Genomic DNA, 27,746 nt, shown 5'->3' with positions numbered 1-27,746 from the left:
ATCGTATGTAACTAGGGAAAAAAAAAGATAATCCGTTACGTACCTGTTACTGTTGATCGGCTTCGTTCGAAGATCGCTGAAGTGTAAGCTGGAGAAACATAGATAACCTTCGTTGCGGAATATTTTCGCATGCGCGTTTATTAGCTATATATAGAAAATGATCCCGACTCTTTTTATCAGTGACTGTTAAGCCAGGCTTGTCGTATCACCGTATCGTATTATGATATTAGGGAGTTTTTGCAATACCGTCTTTCAGATACGGCAATAACTCCATATTTTCTTATCAAAATACGGATATGTTGGTCATAATAATATGCCATCAAGACGTTTGTTTTCAATTTGTAAGATACGGGATACGAATACAGATTGCAAACAAAGGCCTTGGCATATCATTATAATCAACATATCCGTATTTTGATAAGAAAATGTCATGATACGATACGGTGATACGATACAAGTCTGGACGCGGCAACGCGGCTTCAGTCTCCGATGCGAGCACGCATCGGAGTTGAAAATGAAAGGGGGACCGGGGGGCGTATGGTGTGTACAATACGTAGCGTTTGCTTCGCTTGTATTGCGCTTACGTAAAAGAATCACTGAGCGGAGAGAGAGAGCGCGTTATTCATTTCCGCTACCGCGATCATTGTCGCGTAATTACCGTACGGTAAAATCGTATTGCAGGATGCCGTGCCACCGGGAAACAATAGAAAGATGTCCAATGTAAATTCTATGCAAGTTTTTACAACGTAATGGAATACAGTCACCGGTATAAACGACCAAGAAATGTTACATAATAATATAAATAATGTTACATAATTTCTTTATCACACTGAACGATCAGTTTTTCGACATCGTTATAGGATTAAAGTTAAAAAATTTTGTTGACTTGCGGAACAAATGTACTGACTCGAATCGGTAACGAAAGAAGACGATAAAATCAGTGAACAACAATTAACTCTAATGAGAATCATTTTAATTTATATAAGCATGTAGTAGCTGCAAATTAAAAATGATTGATTCTTCCGTTTCATGGACAAATACGGTATTACGTTGATCAGCATTGACGTTCCGTTTCACGCTGTCGGTTTCATCGAGGAACGTGGGAAGGCGAGAAGGTCGAAAGGAAACGCCATGACATTCTTCAGGTTTTTCTTATCTTCCTTTATTTTACAAAACTGAAAAAAAGAAAACTTCTGCGAGAGTAACAAACTTTTGGCTTATGTGACTAGTTGTAATACTTAGCGGCAATACTAAATTAGTGCAGTGTAAGTATGTACATTTGTGTTTACAGTGTTTCCGACTGCGAGAAACCACGCAGGCTCAGTTTACAGAGCGATTACAGCTTCGACGATAATTTCTATCCTAGTTACAAGACTCCGTTTACGAAGTTGTGTTCTTACGTGATAAAAGGAGAAACGCCAATTTTTTTTTTCTTATCTCTCTCGTTCGCGCGGAGAGCGTCAGCGAAGAATTTAATACGACAAGGGAGGACAAACAAAATATACGCGAGTTAAATCGGCAAATCTCGTTTCGTCCTCGTAATTTCTCCGCCCTGTATATACGTCGGGATTAATTTTTCTAGCCTACAGGTATACAGAATGTAGTAACAAGTTATATGCGTGTACGTGCACCGTCGGACTTGGCGGATGAAAGCGAGCGGATGAAATTTCGACATACACGAAACGACGACACACACACACACACACACGCTTTCACTCGGCACATCCCGTACATTTCGTCGATCTGCCCGACCATCGGTACATCGTACGCGTCTTAAACAGGATAATGAATAATTTAACTTACGGATTACAAATGTTAAACTATTGTAGGATAATGTTCATAGTCTCTCTCGTGGAAGACGCGGTATGGCAGGATTTTTTTCCCTTCCTTTTTTAAAAACAGTTTTTTTTTACTCGTTTATTTATTTATTTAGGAATAAATCTTTCTCTCTAGCGCAGGCCACGATCCTGGCTTTCCTCGTCGCGGAAATCGAGTGCCTCGAATAATTGGGTTCCTGTCGAGTCGACGTTTATTTCATTTTACCGTTCGCGAAAGAATGATTGACAATTTCATTTGACAACCGGAACAATTAGTACACGTATACCGGAAAACCACGAAGGCCTGCCACGTAAATGCAGTAACGTTTACGTATATATGTATAAGAATTATATTTAGAGAATATAATGTATTTATTTATCGAAGAACGTTTGCGATAATAGTGGTATACTTTACAGACCTATGTCACTATTTCATTATTTTTTTATTTGCCACTCTGTAGCAATGCATTACGAATTTTATTTTATTGATAAAGTATCTCAAACATCGCTTGGAAACATCGCTGATTTGTCGAAAGCATTTTTGCATTAAAAGCATTAAAAAAATAGTGACGCAAAAATTCTACATTTGATGTGATCAAATATAAAAAAAATTGAGTTGCATTCCGGACAGCATGAATTGTATGGGCATGGGAATTGTACGGTGAGAGGAAATGCACACGGGCACGCAGTTGCGTGTGAATCTCAATAAATAATTCACGCGAGAAATTACAAGGACGAAAGCTCGGTGCGTTTTACACGCAAATTTTTCCTTCTTTCGAAACCGCGGAATCGCCTTCGTTTTCGTCGAGGAGATTCGTTATAAGTCTTTGTCAACACCTGATGCAGACAAGAAATCATCGTAAATTTCAAGCTCGTAAAATTAATCGAGAAATCGGACAGGTTCGTAAATCAATTCGCAACCGCTTATACGAGTCTCGTTGCTCGATTTTAAAATTGTAAGCTGCGTAGTTTTTCCCTCCTTAGAATACGAGATGTTTTTCTGCCTGTTTCGCGAAGTTGACGCGCCTCGAATCTTCTTTCGCAAGAAGTTAAATAACTCCTGTTATTCGCCGGGTGCTTTGTACGGATGTATAATCATGAGGAAATGTGTTCAAATAAAAGTAGATACTTACTTTTGCGACGAGATCACCGATTGCGCGGGCGCGCGACAGAAGTATTACAACATTTAAAAAAATATTACAATGCGCAGGAAAAATTTTATAATTGTCCCATATTTCAATATATTTTAATAATTCAAATGCCTTTTGAGCACGAGTAGTATTCTGGCGCGAAAGTAAAATTAAATTTTCTTTTTACAGCTTAGAACTAGATTCGCGGGTCAAGTCGAATTAATAATTCAATTAGCGAAATAATCTTATTCAAATACGCGATCTACATAATTACGTCCCTTTCGTCCTCGAATTTTACAAATGTAGGTAATTCTACTTAAAATTAATATATATATCTCTTTCTCTCTCACACACAGACACACACTCTCTTTTTCTCTCTCATAAAATTTCTTAAAGCCATCATATACATTTTAAGATAAAACTAATATGCGTATACATCGTGGAATATTTTTCTAATAATTAGGTTGCGTAATTTTATTAGCAAAATATTAACAACAAAAAATTAATTCGAAGAAATTCGCAGAGTATGTATCATGAGCTTTCATGAGCAGTGAGTGTTTCACAGTGTTTTCTAGGAAAATATTAATAGTGCAATCTGACTTTTCTCATATTCGAATCTTTTTTAACAGTTGTAAGCACCATCAGTATCATTACACGATTTACGACGAAAATTAAAATTGATACTTTTTTATACAAAATCAAAAGACAAAGTTCTCTTTACAGAAAAATTCATTAGCAATTTGGACAATTTAGGGACAAAGAAATGTGTATTAAATGTGTATCAATAATGAGTAAATTCAATTTTTACTCCGTCTTTTGAATTCACGTTTACTATGGAAATAATAATCTATTTTCAATATATAGAACAAGCCACATGATTTTTATAGTTTCTGTAAATTCGTTCCTTCGACAATTTTTAATCGAATCTACAATAATATATAATATTAAATGCCTTACGAAATCGTGTAATAATTTTATCAGTTTTTCAGTATTACAAAAACTTATTACCGTGACGCTAGTGATTCGTCTCACACGACATTTACGTATGTCATTCGGTCAGGACAACCTGTATACGTCGATTTTTTTTCTCGCGCGTTTCGTGAGCAGGCAATGTGATCGATGCGAGGAAGGAAAGGAAAGAAACCATCGAGGACGACGATGGCGACGGCTAATTTAAAGCTAAAGTCTTCAGTATCAGTCCATTGAAGTTTTCATGCACGTATAAATTAGGTACATGGTGTGCACATGTGGTCGTGCAGTCAGTACTGCAACTAGAATGGTAATTAACCGGAACTATTTCGGACTTGCCAGCTCGCGCAGTCCCTTTTTTTATGTAGTTCGTAGCGACCGAAGAATTCCAGCCGACCTAATCCCGACGGATTGATTCTGCCTGTTACAACAATATGTATAACGTTCGCGGATAGTAAATGCAAGCACTGTTTCTTCTAAAACTTAATGTTAGTTTGTTCAAAACAGTTCGACTGTTTTCTGAATCGAGCGTTCATAAATTCAACTTTGAGCAAAATAAAATATTGAGCGGAAATGTCAAAATAATCAAAAAGTTTGATCTTTGAAGTTTCTTTGAAGGAATATATTAAATTCTATTAGAAGATCTAGCAATTAATTGTACAGTTTCGAATGTATGTTCGTTATTTCCTTTTTTATGATTTTTTTTTTAGAATTATACATAACAATGTATCACACAATTTGATTGATTTGACATTCAGCGATGTAATCGTAGCAATATCCCGTAATTCAATGACAATATAAACGCGACAATTCGCGTACGCGTTATCCCGTTCAATTGCGGAGAAAATCGAACTCGTCGGAAATAGCGGTCTGAATTCTGGTAAACCATTCTGGATGTTAATGTTCGCCGAAATGACGCCATTCGAGAAATTCGGACGTGCCATGACAAGAGTTAAACGTACGCTCGATACGACGCGACCAACGACATATATACATAAATCGAGCATTCTATTTATAGAAAACGGAGCCCGGCGTCACTCAAGTCGGGTTTTAAAATTGAATGAAATTGTTCAGTCAGTGCCCTTTTCGCTCTCACAGCAAGAGTATCGTTCTATTCGCTCTGTCGATTGTTCGTCGTCTCTGTTATAAATGCACAATAAATACAACTACTTTGTGAAAATGAGATAGAGTGTATAAAAGAATTTGGTAAATATGCAGTATTGTCAAGAAAGGAAGAAAAATAGAGAAAACGGGACGAGAGAGCATCGATTTGCTCGTGCGGATTCAGTTTTCACATCTTGAAACACATAAAGGTGGCCTGGTTTCACATTGACCCTCATTTTCACCGAGAAAAAATCTTCAGAAATAATATTTTTTATTTATATATCTGTAAAATATTACTACTTGAAGATATTGCTTGAAAATAATTAATATTTTACGTACTTCGAAGTCAACGTGAAAAGGCACCTTAAAATGTAGAAAAAAAAAACCTACAGTGTGGGGAATGTTATATTATTATAAAACATCCCGTATTACCTTACTATGTATTGTCAATACTGCACTGCACATTTACCGAGGATCTTAGCAGGCTTAAAAATAGTGGCAGTTTGTTTGTTGTATATATGTCGTTGCGGACGAAACTGATCTCGTTGGGAATAAAATACAAAGTAACGACGACAATGCTATATGAAAAATAAATTAGTCAAGTTTCTTCTTTTAAATATACACGCAGTTTGTTGCGGCTACGGGGGGGGCTTCGTGCCATCCTTACGTCATGGCGTTGTTCAAATTATATATCGTTGCATGCATGCATTATCTCCCGAAGCAAATAACATTAACGAAAACTATGGAGAACGGCGTTACTCCGCGACTCGCTCCGATTAATAGCGCGATTAATTGAGCTTAAATAGCTATCGTTAATTATACATACCTAATTACATACGGTTAATTAACTAATTAATTAATTAATTAATTAAAGTGCTATATAGGTGACGATGGCGCGATACGCCGCGATGGGGAGCTATGAGGGTGAAGAGTTCTTTCAATAAATACTCCTTAAATTACAAATCTTACGCGGTCCGGAGGGGGGGGGGGAGGGTTCCTGGCATATACTTAAAGTTAAGACGTCTTGCGCGACAATTATACAGATTGGATGCTCATACGCAAGCTCATACGACGCGCGTACGATACAAGTGTAACGTTAATACAGTGTTATGTACGCACTGTTAATATATTTATCGATAGTGTTAGTCGTGATTGGACCACTCGAGACTCGTAGTCAATTATAGGTATGCAATATATTAATCGGTTGTTAATTCTCTAACTAAACGTCCCCCTGAAATCGCCGCGAAATCGCAAAAGGCAAATACGACGGCGCGGGCGAGGCGGCCGACGGTATGCGCCTGTTCCAGTTATGGCGTTATTTTATCAAGGGAAAGAGAAACATGAATCGACGAGAATAATAAACGAACGAAAATGCTCCTTCTCTTCGCTTTCCTTCCCCTCTCGGGCTTTCTCGTCGTCGATAACCGCAGTCCGCTCTCTCGATATCCGCGCGAATTTCGAGGAAACTCGCGAAAATCGACTTTTCCTCCATCTCTCGCCTCGTAAGGCAATATATACTAAAAATGGTCTGCAAATATGAATTATTTCTTTATACTCGGCTAATCGACTATCTATTCGTCTAAACGTTTCCTAGTTTCCTATATATGTACAGGCTTGCATTGACGCGATGGTAAGGAGTTCGGATAACTTGTATTCCTTCCCTTTTTTTTCTTTTTACATAACGTAGAAAATATATATAAGCCACAACGATATCGCGCTGCTCCTTTCGACGTCCGAGGGATATACTGAGGGATATACGATGAGTGAGACGAGAGTCGCAAGTCTTTCTATTCTACCACGCGATCTCGTAATTACTGATTGTGAGCCGACTTCCTACGACTATGATTAACTGGAAAAAAATCCGATATTTTTTTTATATAATATATAATACTCTCCGAGTATTTCATCTACGCTACGTTTTCGTGTGATACGAGGACAAGAAGCGGCGATACGTCCGTGGCGATCGCGTGATTGCTTGGGGATTTGTGGCTCTGAATATATTTGGCTTCGCCAAACGGCGGGTCCGCGCACGAATAAATATTTCGCTTTTATTATTACTACACTTCGACTAGCCGGGGTCGAACAGAATGATTTTACTATCGCTGTCGGTGAAACGGGGCATGAAAACCGGCAAAACGTGCGTCTGAATGAATAAAAATACGCCTCGTGCGTAACGAGGATAGGAACGGGGCCATTAGGATTGACATTCTCGATTAAATTACTGAAATTATATCGGGTATGTCGTAACGCTGTCGTCTATTCAGTTAGGTCGATCGCGATCAGCGCTAAAGAATAAAATTACGAAATCTGAATTTTTCGAAATTAACTATTTATCGTTAAGTAAATGATATTCCTAGTTCAGCGATCGTTTCCTCATTTTGTTCGTCGACACAATGGCTCGCGATCATAGACGATTGCGAATGCTAACTGCACGGAGTGATTTGTGTTCAGCTGTGATCGTGAAAATTAGGATGACGCATGTACAACATGATTAATCGCGTTCTACGAGACTGACTAGGTGTATATGCGCGTGATTTGCCTATCTTCGCAGGAACAAAATGATTGTAGCGGCAAGCGGGTGTACAACGAGAGGCGCTGACTCGACGCGAATCCTTGAATCGTCAACCCGATGATTCATACGATCGACGTTCTTGCTATCAGCCGCGCCGTTGGTTATCTCTTTCTCTCTTTCTTCGCTTCTCTTTTCTTCATTCGACGCGCGTCGCCGCGCCAGCCAGCTCACGGCCTTCGTGGATTTTTTCGTGATCAGCTCTGCGATTAAACGAGAAAAACGGAGCAACTCTATGACGCGAGACGTACAATTTCAATAAATATCTATGCTTAACGGGCAACCGCGAATAAATAATTCGGTGACTCTAAATACGGCGATTGCATCGAGCTTTCCTATAATATCCGGTTATCGGTCTGCTGGAGGAAAGATGCATCTCTTATCGGGAGAAGATTTAAGAGGGAACTCTGACCTCAATCGACATGCTCCCTCCCCCGAGGGGATCGATACTCCCGTTCTTAACGATTCGAGACTTCCGGGCGAGCGAGTAACGGAACACTCGATAAACAGAATCCATCCTCGGGGTACGAGAAAATATATTTCCGAAAGAAACTTCGTACGGCACTTATTAGGGTGACGCATGCAGTAATCTCGGTTATATTTATTTGCACGTAATTCTCCCCGAGCTTCGTATTGCTGCCCTACCTTGGTCAGCAATACGACGATTATACATATTCCCGCAAGCGCGAACAATAAATCTCTCGAGCTATTATTTATCCAGGTCAGCGCGGCTCTCGTTCCCCGGGAATCCGATATTCGACATAAAATGCTTTCGTTATACTCCAGCGATTCAAGTAGCTCCCCCTTCGACCGGTCGAAATATCTCGACTGGAATCAATCTTTAGGTCAAAAGCGTATAAGGTAAAAAGATCAGCGACCAAAAAAACCTACGAAATTACTTTTACGTTCCTCTAATATCGCTGAAACGCGTCGAGGAAACGTGCATGGTTTTTCTTCGCGGAAAGAAGGCAGGAACATGATGCAGTGATATCCTATTTCCTAAGACCCTGATAATTACGGTGCGCCTTCGTTAGTGAGAGCTTCATGGAGAAAGCAAACAGTCGATGCTAAGAGTATATATACGTTATTACGACGCAGTACGACGCGTTTTGCTGTCTCGTGGGAAATGTGAATCTAAGTCTAAGAGCGCGTACAATATGATATAAAATATAATCTCTAATAGGAATAAATATATACTTAAATATATGTGTATATTTATATATGTATATATATATATATATATATATTACTTTTATAGCGACGCTGCGGTAGGATTATAATGTTACGAGGGCGTTGATAAGGTGTTAACGTCTCTTAAATATTTAAAATGACATACATGTAGCATAAATAATTCTTTCTTATCGAGAAATGCGACAGAATGATTATCGTTATATCTAAACGATGTGAGAGAGAAACGCGTCGTACCGCCGTTTGAAGGATCTAGCCAGCTGGGCGAAACCTCGAGATGAACATTGGGAGCCGTTCTAACTCTCGTTAAACTGTACAATCGTCTAAACTTTATTAACGTCGTCAACGGTACCTGCTATTATTCTCGTTATGCGCGGTAGAAGCATTATTGTGTAGCGAGACTGCTAATCGTATTGCTATAGTGAATAGCCAGCGCGCGTGGCTTTCTCTCCTGATCCGTATGCAGCGAAATCGAAAAAATATAGATATATATATATGTATATATAAACGTATTGCGATATATTTACAATACGCGTGCTCGGTAATGTAATAATGCGGGGACGAGCGCATAAACGGTAACGCCGGTTCCGGTAAATCGAGTCGTTCCAGATTTTCCGAAGAGCAAAGCCGTGTTCGAGTTTGCGCGAACGTCAATTCGTTCCTTCGCTCGAGATACGCGTATTACGTACGTTTTTACACAAGCAAATTTTATCCCCGCGGAAAGCTGCGGAAATATCCGCTCCGAATTGCAAGAACCATTCATTCCTATTTGCGCGCTTATCTCGCTTACGAACGCGCCTCAATACCGAACAGTTTACGAGTCAGAAACGTGATACGTTTATACGTGGTTTTATATGGTTTTCGATTTAACTACATCGTTATAAAAAATGCTCACTACATCTTCTTTTATTTTAACAACGCCGAAAGAGTTAAACAAGCAAGCGGAGTAAAATCGGATTCTATGCGCTTTTACACGGCTCGTCTTTTTACTACAAGCCGGTTTGCCTGTCGCGCCGGACAAAGAGAGATTCAGCTGATACATGTATCACTCGCGCGACGTTAACGCATGGACATTCGGAGAATTCCGTAATCGGAAATTTAGAGTTCGGAATCCGGTACTCGGGGAGGGGACCGAATCAAGTTTGCCCCCGTCGCGGTCGCGCATCGCAGTTAAACCGGTCGTTATTACTAATTACTCAGTACACTCCAGTCCTGCGCGCGACCCATTATTACTCCGGACGAAGGGGTATAACGAAACAGTTGGAAAGCCTATTTGCAAACTCAATCCGGGAAGTCCGTTCCGCGGAGGAGAGTTCCCAGAATTTCGAGACTCTTCGAAGTTTCGCAGACATACAATCCACTTTTGGTTATTGTTGAACTCTCAAGTCTCGCAATTATCGGCGTCTAGACCGATCACGTCTCTATCCTCGATCCTTCAAAACGTCTTTACGTATCGAGAATTTTATTATATCAAAATACTTTAGATTTGCCATATTTTACACAGTTAGCACTTTCGTCAACCAATGCGCCCAATGCACATGTTTTTTTTTTAAATATTTTTTCTCTCTCTCTTCAATAATGATTTCTCTCCTATTAGCGAGACGCGATCTTCCTAAATCACGTGTACACGCGCTCGTCTCCGTACTCTCTCTCGTTATTCCGCGACACGCTTTCCGTTACTGTTAAATACCGAAAGATTGGCTGCTCCCTTGCCGGGATAACGAGATGATAACTTTTTTTTATTATACAATCACCTGGGAACGCGGATACGATATATATCGTAAAAAAATTCGGTGTTATACTTTCTTTTGTCAAAAGCACTTCTCTATTATTTCTATACATGTGACATGCTCTTTCTCTCTCTCTCTCTCTCTCTCTCTCTCTCTCTCTCTCTCTCTCTCTCTCTCTCTCTCTTTCCCTCTGAAACCTCCAGAAAGATGGATAGATCGAGCTGGAACGAATCTTGCATCTCGAAGATATGAAAAATATTTGTACTATGAGGCAAGAAAAAAATTAAGATTCTCGCCTAAGTGTAGATAGAAATACTCGCGATAATGGATAGCGATATACGGAATAAGTATTAATTTTGATAAGCTTCTTTTAACTATTTTAATTGCTTTTCATAAAATGGAAGATACTTTATGTGCCTTCCTTTTTAAAAATTAAAATGCGATATTCAAACAAATCTGATTTAATGCTTTAAATTGTATTATTTATTCGCGCTTGATAAATTGCGAATCGCATGTTTGGCTTGCCATTCTTATACACTGCCGAGAAATTTGTTCGACGAATTTCAAGTCAAATTTCACGCGAATGAGCGAATTGTTTCGTGGTGTTAATTAATTTCTACTAAAAATGTTTATTGAATCGTTCGCGTTTCAAGGTACGAAACCGTTAACGAGATCCAAATTGGAGCAAACGAGAGCGCGCGATTGGATACGAAGCGCATTGCGTTGGAACAATATTGACTTATGATGAATAGGAACAGACAAAAGAAAAATACAGAGATAAGAGCTGAGAAGTGCAATGTAGAGTATCTCGGTGCCCGACAAGACCCGTCCCAGAAAATCTCAATGTATTGCGTTTATACATCACCTACTTTAGTTTGTCGTTACTACCTACTGATTGTTTACGTCACCCGATTCCGTATCTATAATATTCGAGGCTAAAATGTCGAGATCTACGATATCTGTGCTGAGTAGGAAACTGAAACGTGATCAGGCTGGTAGGCCCCTAATTTGCAACCGTTAGTCTTCCTCTCTCTTCCCTTCTTCCTCCTTTCCTATCCGTCACGCTAATTTTATTGTGAAGATTGTGGCTCGTGGATTGTAGACACGCTCTTATTGCAATAATTTACCTACAAGGTACCCGCAACTCTTGAGGAAGGGACTTGTGACTTTATTTACATGCGAGGGTGAAGTTTGTCTTTTTTTTTAAGCACACACACATTCTCTCTTTCTTTCTTTCTTTCTTTCTCTCTCTCTCTCTCGTTCATCTTTTTCTCTCGATATAAATTAATATGTGTTACAAGACTATGCGCGGCATATATTGCATCCAGTTCTATTTTAACTTACCATATACGAACTGCGAGTTAGAGTTAAATATTTACAACCTTGAGATTACGCTGTAACGTGCTACAGGTGTGTATACGCGTGTGACAAGGAACTCTGGTTTATAGAAATCATTCTTCCGCTGTGTGTCTCGATTTGGTCCTGAAACAACATTTCCCGAATTCGAAACGATAAAAAATGAGAGCGTCTCTAAAAAAAAAATTGTTATTTAATTTAATCAATTAACGAAAGCAAATTCGGAAATGCAGATTTTGGCTAAGTGACGTTTTTTTACATTGTTTATCAATTAACAAGGGGAAGGGGAAATGTTATAATTATTCTTAACCAGGATTGTCTAACATGAAATCGAAAAGGATCGAATTCCTTCGAGAGAACAGAGATAAATATTTTGTGATTATCGTTAAATGCTGAGCAAGGTTCGGGAATAATTGCTTCAGAATCAACTTCTCCGTACGAAGGACAAAGAAAAGTAATCCCACAAGGAAGGAATAGTTGATACATGGCAGAAAGAACTTCGGGCGTGTTTAAGAAAAAGAAACACGGGTCTATGAAGCCATGGCTTTCGATTATCGAAATATTACGCGTCTACGTTTATTTATCTAATTGTTCGACAGCTTAGCTTCTATTACGAACACTATCATTCCCATACGCCGTCGCGACGATGCGCGCAGCGAGGTCTTCTCTCCGCTATCCACCGTCAAGATCTGATTACGTTTAATCCGTAACAAGAGAAGGACATGAAACACTTGTCGCCGCGCCAGCGAACGAATGAGTGCACGAACGAACGAGAGAGCGAGCGAGCAAGTGAGCGAACGAGCGTGCGAGCGAGCGAGCTTGGTAACATTTTAACATATTTTTCAACAGCTACGTCAGACCACTTGCGTATTGCCCTGAGTATTGTTTGTACGTTAATATCTATCATGTCCTTCTCTTTGTGACTGAAGACGGTTTCAAGTAGATACATCTCGTCCCGTTGAGTTTATCCGCTCAACGGCACACCGACTAATCTCATCGATCGAGTGGAACGTCCTCGAAGTTCGTTACATTACCGAAGTGCTGGAAGCCGTTCTTGAAGATCCGCCCCCGACTGGTGCCCGCCTTCATCTGATCGAGCAACGTCACGTTGTCCTCGAAGTCCTTCACCCATCTCGCGGTTTCGTGGCCCCAGTGAAATCGTATCGGCGCGGCGTTGTGATAGACCTTCTTGATACCGAGGCTACGTATCTCGATGCCCTCGTCGGAGTGGTAGAACGACTTCTCGCAGAAGTCCTGGCCCAGGAACGGCTCCAGCTCGGACACAATCTCCATGAAGGTCGGGCGTTCGCTGGGCCGCCACTTGAAGCACTTCTCCATGATCTTCTGTATGGTTTCGGGACAATTCCGCGGTAAATTCAGCATGCCTTTGCGTAACACATGATGCAGCACCTCCTCGTTCGAGAAACCCTGATACGGTATCTCGGCGAGGGTGAGTATCTCGTAGAGCACGACGCCGAACGACCATACATCCGAGTCGGACGTGAATACGCCGTCGGAGAGATTCTCCGGTGCCATCCAGCGTATCGGTAGCAGGCCCTTTTTACCGATCTTATAGTAATCGGTCTCGTAGATATCTCTCGCCATGCCAAAGTCGCCGATCTTGCAGACCAGGTCCTTGGACACCATGCAATTGCGGGCGGCCAGGTCGCGGTGCACGAATTTCTTCGATTCCAGGTAGGCCATACCGTCGGCGATTTCCGCGGCCATTCTCATTATCCTGGATGCGTTCGGCACCATCTGGGTGTCACGTATCCTACGCAGGTACGTCTTCAGATCGCCGTTCTCCATGAGCTCCATGATGACGAATGGCGGATTGCCCATGGAGACTACGCCTAGCAATTTAATGATGTGCCATGTCGAAAAGTTCTTCATGACCGAGGCCTCGTTCAGGAACTCGTTTTTTTCCCGCTGGCTGGCAGTCTCGGAGATCGTTTTGATGGCTACTTGCCCGGTGCCGTCCAGATATCCGCGATACACCATGCCGAAGTTACCCAGACCAAGATCCTCCAGGATCTCGACGTTCTCCCTGGGTACTTCCCAGCTATCGACGACGTACTTGGTCTCGATATAATCTGGATTCACGCTGGCTATCAATCGTTCCTGCGTCTTCTTCTTCTGGTGACTCCTGATAAGGAACACTATCGCGGTCACAGTGATGAACAGCACAACTAAAGTCAACAGCGTTGCCACCATTATTCGACTGTCATCCGATATACCAATTGAGAAGTAGACCACATTGGTGAAGGTGCCATCACCCGCTAGCGACGTGGAGCGCATTCTCAGGCTGTATCTACCCGGACTGAGGTTTCTGATGTAATGATTGATGTACTTCTCCCTGCGGCCGATGTACGGTATGCACTCGGTGCTCCTCTTCGCATCCTTCACGTCCAGATTCGTGTACTCCATGATGTATGAGACAGTGAACGCGTTTGGATCCTTGACCGATTCCCAGGTGACTTCGACGATTGTATCATTAGTCACGTGGACCTTCACGTTGTTAATATCGTCCGCGTTCGGTCGCTTCAGCGTCCGGACATTCGTATACTGAATAGTCGAGCACATCGGCGCATCGCTGTCCATCTTGACGCCGCATGCGGCAATCGTGATAGTGTACAAAGAATAATGGCGCAAGTTCTTCAAAACGTACGAAGTATTTTGCGCACTGACATTGTACATATATCCTTTATCATTCGGATGGCCGATCGTGGTACCGCTACCAGCGTCAGCTAAACCGTCTATCTCAGTTTTCTGCTCTTCTCGTGTTGCGGTGGATAAATTGTTCGTCACGTCATAAAACTTATTCTCCGGCGAATTGTAACTGTTAAAGACGCAGTGATCCTTCCAACCGGGCGACAAGTGGCTGATGGTCATATTCTTGTGACAGAATATCTCGAACTGTTTAGAGGTCTTTGCGTCCTTGAAACAGCAGGAATTGGGATTCGAGATCAGCGACGTCTTAATCGTCACCTCATGTATCTCCTTCTTGGCCTCGTTGACCAAAGTATCGACACAGTAATTCCGCGTGGCGACCAGTTCCATGTCGTCCGGTCGAATCGTACTGGAGATCATGTAGTAGCCTATGGGACCGTTCGTATACACCGGCGGGCCCCATTTGAGTAGAATTTCGCTGTCGCTTATCGCGGTCGAACTCACATTCGTCGGTACCGAAGGTATCGTGTTCTTTGTCTGGAAGAAGATAATTTCCGATTGCCCCACCGGAGTTACGAAAGAATTTGAAGAATTCTTGTGCCTCGCCGTGAACGTTTTCACATAGGCGGCATACTTGGTGTACGGTTTCAAATTCCCGATATATTTCGAAACGATCGAATTCGAGTTCAGACCGACGTCCACGATCTGCCACGTGTTATTACCGCAAGCGTTCGCCTCGTACGTTATATCCTCATTCTCAGTCTCTATGTAATTTAGCAGATAGTTGAGAAGTTGTTGGCCCTCCGGCGGCTTATAGCTGTCCCAATTCAGAACCACGTGATCCGCGTCCCGCTTTTTCACCGTGATGTTTATGTTAACAATATTGCAGGCAACCTTATCGCCGTTCGATTCTGGCTGAACCTCGAGATCCGTGAAGTTCGTAATATTTACCATTTTACCGAACTGCTCTATTTTCGAGAGGCAGAGCTTGGGATTGTAATGAAAGAACAGCCTGCCGTTCTCTATCGTTAGGTTTTGGGATTGCGGGAAGAGGGAGGAGAGATTCGGATTATCCAGGACCACCAAACTCGCGTTATTGATGTCCAAATTTTCACCCTTGATCAATTTGAGTTTCTTGAAAAAGTTCAATGATGTGATCGGAAAAGAATGCGTTATCTTCAGGTATTCGGTTATCTCCTCGATTAAACCGAACGCGTCCGCCAATTCATTCATTATATTTGGGTTACCATTTCTTATTTGAAACTCCAGAGCCCCCTTCACTACCGTTATACCACGAAAACTCTGAGCGTCCGAAATGTGGCGTATGATAGCACCGTTTGCGATTTTACGGCACCGTCCTTTGCACGCCCGACAGGCGGTTACCTGTAATGTAAAATAAAAGAATATAGAAAGAAAAATCAATAACAGAGAGATACGGATATATATGTGTAGTAGTGAATGCAAGAAGCTATCGTACATTTTTTTCGTTGATGAAATCCTCGAAACCATCAGGACATTGAGTGACACAGGAGTTCTGGAAAGCTCGCCATGTCTGTATTTCGTCCAATTTAGAAAATCTTCTGATATGGTTCATTTTTTGGCATTCGTCCTGGCTGATGCATCGTCTCGAGAGATATGCGAATCTGCGAACAGAAAAACCGTCGTCACAGCAGAACAGATTTTCATACCCACAGATAGGATATGCAGCATATTTATCATCCGATATTCTAGAATTGACATGTCGCAAGAACTTTGAGTGCGTTGCGTCTAAAATGTAATACGCAGTATCGTATTACGACATATTTCGACATATAATGTTACAAAACGTCTTGTTTTGAATTTAAAATTTTCCACGTTACCTCTTTCTAAAATCCTTTAATTTTCAGCTTTGTATATTTCGAAAACTTCAATTTAAAATAAAATTTATTTTAACACAATTTTAATTTTTTAATAAGACGTTTAAAATTGAACATAAAGCTGCAAAAATAACGATCTCAAGCAAATGTTTGCTAAGAAAAAATTTAATTCCAGCGTATTAAAAACTCGATAAAAGAGATTGGTAATCCCCTCAAGGTAATCTACATAATTTAAATTAAGTAATTTTAATTTTAAACTACAGAGCTGCATTATTCATGTTACATTTATGTAAGATACATGTATAAGAGGAACGTATATAGTATCTATATAATATACTTGTTTTCTTATTCACGTCATATGCACTCTCACAAAAGTTACTCACAATTCACGCGGACAGCTTTCAATGCATCTTCCGTCGTGCCGATAATGCTTGCACACGTAACACTCAGTATCACTTGGACCGTAACATTCTCCGAGACATTGTTCGTGGCATCTTGATCTCTCTAATTTCTGGCAATGTTGGGCAGTCCAGCAATAACTGCCAGGACATTGAGAGCATCCTGCAAAGTATTATTTTTAAAGGAGCATTATTTTTTGCATTGCAATTACCTCCTTAATTCTCTGAGAAATAATGTTTAATTATTTCTCAGCCCATTTCTATCTTTGTTATGTGTTATATTTGGAATTAAGACTTGCATGTATCACCTTTCACGTGCGGGCAATTCTGCTCGTTTCTGTTATCTTTGATGAAGTTCTCGCCGGCCGGAACAATGAGACTCCAGTTCACGGTATTTGTAAAACAGAGAGTGGGATTCTTCTCTATGCGTACGCCACCCCGGGATATCTTTGTCAGGTTGGTGAGGCCGATCTGCGAAAACGTTTCGCAGGATTAGCCGTGAAATTACGAGCCAAAGGTCGAACGGCCGGTTAATTTGATTGACTGATTAATATCACTTGACCCGAACATTTGACCGGGCCCTAGGCAGCAGACTGGGCCGTATACTCTCAAACCGAGACACGACTTGATTCGGCGTGGGAATGACCGATTGTGATATGGATTGTACGTGACGAACGTCATGTGCGCGCGGATAAAAATCTTTTTCACCATTCGCACGGTAACGAAAGTTCCACTCGATACAATACCGCTTGTTTTAACACGTCAACATTGGATTCGATAAACTAAACGTCAGAAACTGTTGATTTCTCTACTGGATCTCTTACAATTTTTCTTTTTATCGAACAATTCAATAAATATAAAGCTCGAAGTCTATTTTCGCCACTTATTGTTAGATGAAAGTCAACGTTGTCGAGATAACGTTAAAATTACACACAGACCGTTATGACCCAATTAAAATCTCGCTTGGGATAATTTTATTATTCGAGAAAATAGAGCGCAAAGATAAGACAGCGAAGTTAAGAAACAAGAAGTTAAAGAAGCAAGCAGCAAAAGAACTGCACGAAGCTCGAATGGATCTTACCTCCTGCAAGTTCTTCATTTCATAAATCATGAAGGCATAGTCCGTGAGGAGTATATCGCCCCTGATGACCTCGAGATTCGGGAAGAGTTTGTTGAGGCTCTTCAGACTGTCCACGCGATACAAAAGGAGGTAGCCGGTGATTTCTCTCAACTCCGGAAAGCTAACATTCTCGAAATCCGCCTCGGTGTTGTTCTCGATCAGTACAATTTGCAGAAAGCCCTCGATCACACGGCAGTCTTTCAATACTCTAAAGCTGTCAACGTCATTCCTGATGTCTATGCTCTGACAAATACCGTTCCCGATCGTCATATTCTTGTATCTTCGTCCTTTCTCTCCTTTCTTTCCTACCTCCTCGCTCGATTTCGTGTGCGACTTGGGCAGATTCGACGACTGACTAGACTGCTGATTGTTTTTAGACCCGACATCCGTAGATCTGAAACAATCAAGTTTTAATTCGTTTTACAGTTTCGAGTATTGACAGACGTCGATGGCATTCTTCCAAAGCGAGATAGCTTCTTCACTTTTTTTCTAGAGAAGTCAAAAAGGGTTCGCCAATACAAACAAATTTATCGATCCTCTTTTCGCTTTTTCCTTTTTCACGAGTATTTCACGGGTTTTCGAGAATCCTCAAAACCTCCAATGGAAGCGTGTAATATTCCCCGAAATGATCAGAAATCGAGCTTTTTCAATAACTTTAATTATTTGATTCGATACAAATCGCAATTTTTATTCAACGATAGTAAAATAAAAAATGCATGCATTTATTTCCCGCTGAATTTTTAGCATTCAAGTGTTCCACTATTCAGAAAAGACTCAAATAGAAATACGGAGGGTTGAAAAGGGCCACTTGCGTTTAAATGATATCCTTTGTACGCAGTACCATTCGTTCAAAGTAAAATTAGCAAAGCATTTAAAGGCCGCTAATAACTCTAAGAAGATCAAAGAGAATTTTAACAGCGACGGTGCGCAGAGACATCGCAATCCCGACCGGCGATACTCGGCGATAACAAATTTGAGGGAACTAATTGGTGAAAATAAAATAAAATCATTTAGTACTTATTAACGTCGGAGCGCGAAAGCTTACACCTAAAATCCACCACGCTTGAGATGTTTCAAGAAGGCGATCAGCAATTTTCGCATACGTGGACGTCTTCCGCGTTTCGAAAATTTGCAAACGGATATCGCGCGTACCTCTCCAATTACGAAAGAATTTGCTGATATATTGGATGAACGCGCACAAAGGTTCAGTTTACATAAAGGATGAAGCAGTTCGTTCATAAGTAAAATGGTTTATTCAATCGATCTCCCAATAAGCTCCGCTCTTTTCTAGAATTTCTCATCAACATTCTTTAACAATATATATTAGTCAACATTCTTTAGCAATATATATTTCACCCATTTAAAAAGACTATATAAGCACTTTATAGGACTAACAAACAGTATTCAGCAATACATTTATTAACCCTAATCCCTCCAACCATGCACTTTCGTGTCCCACGCGTTTCTAAACTCACTTTCTAACGGTCGTTCGTTCCGGGAAACCAACGATCGTGGAATAATCCCCCCCCATCCTTAAAAAAAGTTGTTGTAGTAGGGAACATCAGGCAGAAATTTCAGAGCCATAGCTCATTTGTTCTCGAAACGACAATCAAAATCGCGTTGGGACACGAAAGTGCATAGTTGGAGGATTACGTCAGTGTTGTGTGTAGGTAAGTGAGAATTTTTTTTTTCGATAAAAATGTATTTTTGTGTACAATTTAAGCGTATTTAAAATATTTTTGTCGTTAAAAAAAAATTTGACATTCCACAGAGGACTATTATGGCTCAGACGCAGGCGGAAGAGGTGGGGAGAAGCTTGCGATTATAAAAAAAATATAATTTTTTTACATAAAAAATATCTTTCACACTCCAAATAGTCCAAATTCGTCTTTTCTTATTCAGAAATTCTTTTTCTGGCATCCTTAAAGTCTTTCTGTACCACTTAAAAATTACCAAATTTCTGGCAACGAAATTAAGTATTCCTATTTAATTAACAATAGTCTCATATTTTTTTCTCATTCGCACTACTTTTAGCTTTAATTTGCGTGCTGAAACATTAAATTTCGTCAATTTGTTCCTGAGTTATGATTTTTTAAATAAAACAAGTCGTAACGTGCGTTTTTCAACATACATGTGTTGTAAAAAAATATTTAAATAAATAATTTCCAAATTTTCTTTACATTGATTTTTAGTCGAAGGTATAAAGATATTATATAATAATTTTGGGGGAATTTTTCAAAGCTATTAACATACTGAAAAACGCGTGGGACACGAAAGTGCATGGTTGGAGGAATTAAGTGGCGGAAAAAACGTTGGAGGGATTAGGGTTAATGTTTGAAATATCAAGTTTATATGAATATCAAATTCCGTATCTTTATAGATATATTGTTGCGCGATTATAGAAATACCAAAAATATCAAGAGGACCGACAAATTCATACATATCTCTAGATTTTTGAATGACATACCTGGAATTATCGATCGCTCTGTTGCTTCTGTTAGTGGCCAAGATGTCCAAAGATTCGGAGTCATAGTAACCCTTGGCCGCCGAGCTCTGATCATAGTAAAACTCCGCGGAATCCTCCTCCTTCGTCCTGTCCGCGTAATCAGGGTCGTACTTGCCCTTGGCGCTTTTATCCCGGTGCTTCGTGGCCGTTTTCGGCCACCTTTTCTCCTGGCAGAGCGCCAGGCCCACTACCGTGACGCACAACAGAACGATCGGCAGCAGCGACTTCCTCGTCCTCATCTCCTTGTCTCATTGAACACCGCGCGCTTGAAAGCCTCCCGTTAAACGTTCCCGACCGTCGTATCCCCACGTGCCGCCCCGACCACCACTTTCGTTTTCTTTGATTGATCGACGACTGATAGTCGACCCTGCGAACTCGTCCCTACTCTCCTTCGTCCGCTTCTTCCTCCCCTCGCCCACAGTCTCGATCGCGTCCGATTGTTTGACCTTTTTTTCTTCGGCTTCTCAAAGGCGCTAATTAGCAGACTGCAAAACGGATCGTAGTTGCCTATTCAGTTCAAGGAAGGAACGCTAATCGAAACTATACGCGATAATAATGCTTTGTCTCGCTACCATTTTCAGTTTACGATTTAAAAAGAAAGAAAGGAATAGCACGCTAGAATATTAGTCGTTTATTGCGAGTTATGCCGTGTGAAAAGGAATGAACAAATAAGCGCTATAATAAACGTGAGTTCTATAGTAATTGACCCTTTTAACCCACGAGTCCTATATTGGAATTAAATGCTTAAGCAATTCATAAAGTGTTGGAAGGAATGTGCACACCCCTATTCCTCTGCTTTCCTATTTCCGAGGTTTAATAATGAAATAAATCCGAGTAATATATATATATACATATATATATAGTGCGCGTAAAAAAGAAACGTTTCTTTTCTCCTGTCTGGAATTATGTCCAAAACTCATTAAAATTGGATGGCTAAAGCGCTATCTCGTTAACCCGAGAAGACGTAAAAAATACGGGTTAGATTTATATTCCGTTTTATTTTAAATAAACACCACACTCGTACACACAATTCTCCTGCCGTACCTGCGGGATTAAAAGCGACGCGGTTTTCCCCGCGAGAAAAACACTCTGGGTTACTCCCGCGCTCTTGTCCTCCTCCTCCTCCTCCTCCTCCTCCTCCTCCTCCGCGTCCTCCCCTTCCTCCCTCAAGAAGGTAATCGATCGATCGTCCGCGTTCGTCCAGGCTCGCGTGAACCGATTCTCCCTCCCCCGTGCGGGCTCCGGTTAACCCGGTTTCAAACTCGCGGGGGTGTTTCCTTTCCCGGAAGAATCAGAAGTCTTGAGGCCGCGCGAGTTTCCGCAAAGGGTTGCGTACAAGTGAGGCTGACCACAGAGCTGACGCCTTCCAAGTATCTTCACAGTACCTTATTGAAAACGACGTACATTTCGGCCTTCATAATTGCGTCGTCGTCGCACGCCGTAATTATCTGTCGAAACAAAAGTCGAAACGTAACGTTTTAGCATATGGTGCAATTTCGATCTGTTCTTGCGAGGAAATTGAAAAACGATGAATGAGATTGTCACCTCAATAAACTTAATACTACAGGTAGATTAGCACTTTTAAGAGTGCTAGAAGCTCAAAGTATATAACATTTAGCAGACCCTTCAAATTTATTTCGTGTACGTCTTTCTCATTTCTTTTTATGTAAGTATGTCCAAGTGCCAAGTAAAATATGTACGTAAGAACCATACTGTACATACATATGCACAATTATATTTAATTAAATAAGGTTATTTGCATAGGTTGCTTGAGAGGATATTTAAGCGTATCCGCTAATTAAAGTTACATAAAAACACGACGTCGAGTTCTAAACTAATTCGCAAATTAATGCCGAGGGCACAACTGCGCTCGATATAATTTCTTTTTGACTGGTGCGTTTTGCAACTGAATATTCCCTTGATACCTTCAAATAAGCTATTTAAATAAAAATAACAATATTAGTTGGTACCTTTAATTAATTCTGTTAGATAATAAAAAATAAACGATTAAATGTAACTTGATTAAATGTAAAATGTAAAAGCGGAAATTTCTTTGAAAATATTCAACGTTGAGTAAAAAAAAAAAGAGATTAAATTCAGGAAAACACGAAACCTGCGATACAATTAATTATAACTAATTATACGTGATATAACCAATATAATTATAATAGTTTCGCTATCGATCGGTTTTAATTAAATGCCGCGGCTTAAATTGCTAGTGACGCGTAGCCACAATAGAAATGCGTTACATCGGAAATGACGTCGACGACGCTATGTGAATGCATATCATTTTACTTTAAACATAATGCTAATAATATATTCTCGGATTTTCATCTGTTATCTCGCATAATAACTTTCATTGTGCGTCTGCAATCCGCATCCGTTATACGTACGCACACGATGTAATTATCATATTTCATATACGCAAAATAACTGCACTAGCTACCTATATCTCAAATAGAGATCTGGTTAATTAACTCAGGTGTAAATGTGCACGTTGTTGAAATTTAAATCTAAGCGCGTCTATATCAGTCGTCACGATCTTTAATGTCTATTAACATTAGTATCAGATATCCGCGACTCTATCGTGAAAAATCGCGAACTTTCCAAAAAGGAAACGGAGAGAAATCCAATTTCGATTTTTCGTGAAAACCAGTCTGGATTATCTGTAATATTAGCGTCGTTGCGCAACGTGTTGCAACATGTTGCAAATACTAGTTTGCAACATTTTATCGTACACGAATGCTTCTTTATCTCAAAGTTCCGGATCCAATTACAGTAAATCAAACTGATTCTCTCTTTGGATTGCCACCGATGCTCAAATGTGCTTGCTAATTACAGTTAGGCAAACTTACACATAAACGACCTATTCGAGATTTTACCATCGAGAGTTTTTGCTACTAAAAAAGCAACGAGAAATTAAACGGGAAAAACTTTTATCTGCTTCTATTGGGCATAAAGTATAATTTTGAACTAACAAGGAAAGATACGGAAGTGTCCTCCTCCGATTTTTATGAGCTTTCACTATTTTGTTTTCTAGCCAAAAATAAGAGACACGTATTTTTTTATACGTGCCCATATGCCATGCATGTTCAGGGGCTGAAACACCCCTTTGAAAAAAATCGGCTTTTCTCTTTCGGGTCAAATATCTCTGAAATTATAAAAGATAGAAAAAAAAACTTTTTCAACAAAAGTTGAATGGTTTGAAGAGTAATTTAAAAACAATAATAAAATTTAAAAAAATTTTTATTTTTTAATAACCATAGAAAAAATAAAATAAAAAAAAATTATTTTGTCATTATTCTAAAGTGCTCTTCAAACCATTCATCTTTTGTTTAAAAAAAATTTTCTATCTTTTATAGTTTTGGAGATATTCGGCCGAAAGAGAAAACCCGATTTTTTTCAAAGGGGTGTTTCACCCCCTAAACATGCGTATAGGCACGTATAAAAAAATACGTGTCCCTTATTTTTGACAACAACATATTAAAAGCTCATCAAAATCGAAGGGGGACACTTCCATACCTTTCCTTGTAAGTAATTTTGAAGCAAGTTAAGGATAATTTTGAGCCTCATAACGCGAGGCTCTTTGACAAATTGAGAGCTCAAGTTTTATTAGACTAATTTGCATACAAAGTGATTTTAAAACAGGTTGTTAAAGGCAAGACGTGCTCTTTGACACGTTCGAGGACGCTGTTCGCTGTTCCTCAGCGCGCGTCCTAAGCCACGTTTGAGGACGCTCCCTCCTCGCGATCTTTTAATTTTCATTATATGTAACTTCGTGGTGGTCTCAAATTACAAATCTGTTCCTGCTAAATTCTGTATCGCAATTTTACTTGAAATCAAACCAGGAATAACGCCTTTTACATCCATATCCGAAATATAATTGACACGAAAAGTGTACTTTCTGCTACGTTTACAAGAAAGGTCGTTAATGCTTCTTACGTTAATAACATTAAGAAAAAGTCGACTCAAGATTGGAGAAGGTACGATTGACGGCAAAGTTTAATGGCTTGATTTCGAATCACGTAGACTTCCAGACCCCGGAGTTTGATTCGTTTCTCTCATTTACCCCTCCTTCGCCACCCTTTGTCGACGACCTTTCGTTTTTCTACTCGGTTTCGCCCGCTCTTCGCTCCGGCAATACCGAATACTTACACCGTCCATTTCGGATTACGACGTCAGCAACGAGGAAAATCGTGCGGACAGTTCTTGGAATTTAACGTTCGTGAACAAATGGTCGGTCGTCGAAGAGGTATTCTCTTTTTTTTTTGTTCGATAAAGCAGCCTCATGAGAGACGCCGTAAACTCCACGCGTGTAAACAATTACTTTAACGTATCGTATTAACCTACAGTAGAAACGTGTAGAAATTGCAGTTACGACGTCCGGATCTCGGATCGTAGCAGTCACGACGGCCGGTATCATATTTCGTCGTTCTGCCGCATTTTATAAGACCGTTTTATGAAACCAGAGTGATTCTTTGCTCGAGGAGGAAGTTATTGTGAACGTTGCGAGAATCGTAAGTAATATTCTTGTCGTCGTTTCTGCCGTCGCTCGCGTCGGGCGGAAGTCGAGACACGACTACACCGAACGTCGATTATTTCGTGAATCCTCAGTGGACTCCGACGATCGTGAGACCGTCTTCTATTTCTTGATTTCCAACCCGCAGGATCACCGTATCGCGGTTTTTCTAGGATCTAATTATATGTATAGATTGTAATACTTAAATAATTCCCAAAGGTATTAAATGTATTCCACCATGGCTAGGGATAAAAGCCACACATAAAGGAAATCAATTCAATTAGGAATTTAAATTAATTATTATACAATAAGAGAGAGTGCTCGTGGATTAAGTTTTGATCCTTCTATAAAAGAGCAAGGATACATTTAACTATTATAAAAGCCACACATAAAGGAAATTCAATTTATAGGAATTTAAAAATTATTGTACAATAAGTGCTCCTTCGATAAAAGAAGCAAACTTTATTTTACCATTAAAGTTGCTAAATAAGTATTCTCCTCGCGACGACGGAACGCGGAAACTGATAGTTTAGAAGTTATTCTGGATTCCGAGGGGGTCTTTCAACAGCTGCCGTCATTATTCACGGTTCTACCGGCAATACCGCATCTCGAAGGGCGCCCGCTTTATAAACTTTCGAAAGTGGTTTCTCGTCGACGACGAAAGGCGAGCGATTCTCTCGCGCGAGAGAGGCGACTCGCGAAGACCGCGATGATCGTCGGCGCGAATCTCCGCGCTTCTGACGTCATAATCTAGCCAGTGGTTGATGCGTAGGTAGACGGATATTGGCGACGGACAGAAATCTCAGGAATAAGGGGAAGGATATCTAATGCCGAAAATTGAAGAAGTTTGGAAAGAGATGACGCTGGACGAATGTTTCTCACGCGGATTCTCGTTTAAATCACCACTTGAGCCGCCTACCTAGGAGATAACTATGTCGTCGACCACTTAGCCGCTCGCGCGACTCGGGCGAATATCTTAATTCGTCGTATAAATATCGCGATAACCATCGCAGAGAAAAGGCAGGGAAAGGGACGAGAGAGAGGGGGGGGGGAGGGGAGAGGCATCGTCGTCGGCGGCGGTGCCGATTAAAAGCCGGATACACGTACGATAAAACACGAGAACTTGTTCCGCGATAAGCCCGCACCTGAGAAGCGGAAGAATCTACGTCCGTAAACTTATTCTTTTGGGAGAAGAGGCGGGGGTGGTGGAAGAAAGAGAAAAAGAGGGAGGGAAAGTGCGGAATTATGAGCGGCTTTCGCGATAAGTTAAGCACACGTTGCATAAATATAAATTCAGCCGGTTTTATGCTCATACGTGTTGTGAAGTAATGTGTATCCTTTAAGTAGGTCTTATTTAAGAAAAAACAAATTGCATCTTTATACAAGATTACAGAGATTTTTCTTTATCGTATTTTATGCTGCGAGCAGCCGAGCGCGCTACGCCATTTATTTCATTTCTCGACTCCGGCTTACTACATGTAAGCATAATAAAAAAGGAAAGGACGAAATAATGAAAAAAAAGGGAATAACGAATAGTGAAAACGGAACGACAATACTGGAGTCGAGTACATTCGTTTCAGCGCCTTTAAACGGCAGAGTTATACCGATCGTAATCATTTGTTAAAAAGAAATAAAGGAGAAAGTAAAAATATGCGTCTTTAATTTCTTGAGCCTTTTCGAAAGTAAGAAATTAGAATTTGTTGAAATGAATTAAAATTTAATTATAAATCAGCGTGATATTTTTCGCTCTGAGGAGCATACGGGTTACGTAGAAAAAGTAAAACAGATTAATTACAACTTATTTTTCTGATTACAACGACGTGGGTGTGTCAAAACCGACACCTTCAAGCGGATTCCCCGTATCGTTTCTTTGGGGCAGGAACAAAGTAGTCGGAATCCAAACGCCGCGCCGCCGCGCCGTACACTTCACCTCTTTCTTTTTTCTCCTACCCTACGATGATCTTCGTTCGAACACGAGTAAGCGGATGAAGTTGGACGTTTTTTGCTGGCCGACGGAATCCCGCAACGCGCAGCGAAATAGACAAATCCGCTGGCGACCCAAGATCCGAGAGAAGATGAATGGTCCGCCTCAAAAGTCCGACGAATGCTTTGAATACGTATCGAATAGATCGAATACTTGGTAGCTTCTGCAGCTGGCCCGACTGTGTGTGCGGTGAAGTCAAAAGAAGTCGGCCGCAGCCGCGCTCTTCTGTGGTCGCACCGGGTAGAGAATGACTCACACACGGCACAACCGGATTCGCATGAAGTGTGACAGGCGAATAGTTCCAAATGGTTTACGACATGGGAAGTGTGTTTTTCGGATCCCCATATATTTTGCGTGAAGATCTAAGCATGTGCCTCCGCGCGAATTATATATTATTTACGAGTTGTTTACTACCATTCACCTTATATCGCGGTCTAGAATGCGCGTCAACGAGTAAATGTATAATATTTATTTTCCTTCCCATTATTTTCACACTCGATCACCCTTAACAACGCCGGCCGATACGCGCGATATATTTTTGTATATAACGCGTATTAATCATTCATATAAATTTTCATCGCTGCGTTGCCGCGATGAAATACGGAAATATTTCTCCGATTTTAAGCGACATCCCGCAATAACAATGGAACGAAGGTGTTGATTTTTACAGTTATATTTCCTTTCAAATACATTGATGGATGAGTAACAACGATTGATGGCAACCGCGCAAATGTTCGAAAACATTTTGCGTATTAAATTGATCGAAAAAAGATCATCCGGCTTTTACGTTAATGAACAAAAAAAGAGGATCGCTGAAAGCCCGCAATATA

At 40.5% G+C, this 27,746-nt stretch overlaps 1 protein-coding gene and 1 long non-coding RNA gene across 5 annotated transcripts in view; one reads left to right on the top strand and one right to left on the bottom strand.

The window, feature by feature from the left end:
* Window positions 1–1,137: 1,137 nt before the first annotated feature.
* The window catches only part of LOC139768944 (insulin receptor), a 73,596-nt gene continuing 46,987 nt past the window's right edge, over window positions 1,138–27,746 (bottom strand). For all 4 annotated transcript variants that reach the window (XM_071699613.1, XM_071699615.1, XM_071699617.1 and 1 more), the window contains exons 3-9: window positions 21,458–21,861; window positions 20,375–20,898; window positions 17,869–18,301; window positions 17,096–17,258; window positions 16,773–16,950; window positions 16,011–16,176; window positions 1,138–15,916 (exon numbers count right to left, since the gene is read on the bottom strand). In XM_071699613.1, coding sequence (XP_071555714.1) covers window positions 12,857–15,916; window positions 16,011–16,176; window positions 16,773–16,950; window positions 17,096–17,258; window positions 17,869–18,301; window positions 20,375–20,652 — 4,278 coding nt within the window. In that variant the 5' untranslated portion in view covers window positions 20,653–20,898; window positions 21,458–21,861 and the 3' untranslated portion in view covers window positions 1,138–12,856. The remainder of the gene's footprint in view (window positions 15,917–16,010; window positions 16,177–16,772; window positions 16,951–17,095; window positions 17,259–17,868; window positions 18,302–20,374; window positions 20,899–21,457; window positions 21,862–27,746) is intronic.
* LOC139768964 (uncharacterized) lies at window positions 22,673–26,581 on the top strand. Its single transcript, XR_011717461.1, has 2 exons — window positions 22,673–26,264; window positions 26,361–26,581. It is a non-coding gene; the product is annotated as an uncharacterized lncRNA (long non-coding RNA).

The sequence above is a fragment of the Temnothorax nylanderi genome, unplaced genomic scaffold, assembly GCF_030848795.1.
Source record: "Temnothorax nylanderi isolate EJ_2023f unplaced genomic scaffold, tnyl_v1.0 TNYL_tig0019_pilon, whole genome shotgun sequence".
NCBI classification, from domain to species: Eukaryota; Metazoa; Arthropoda; class Insecta; order Hymenoptera; family Formicidae; genus Temnothorax; species Temnothorax nylanderi.
Note: the sequence above shows the minus strand (reverse complement) of the source record. Positions and strands in the feature narration are given on the sequence as shown.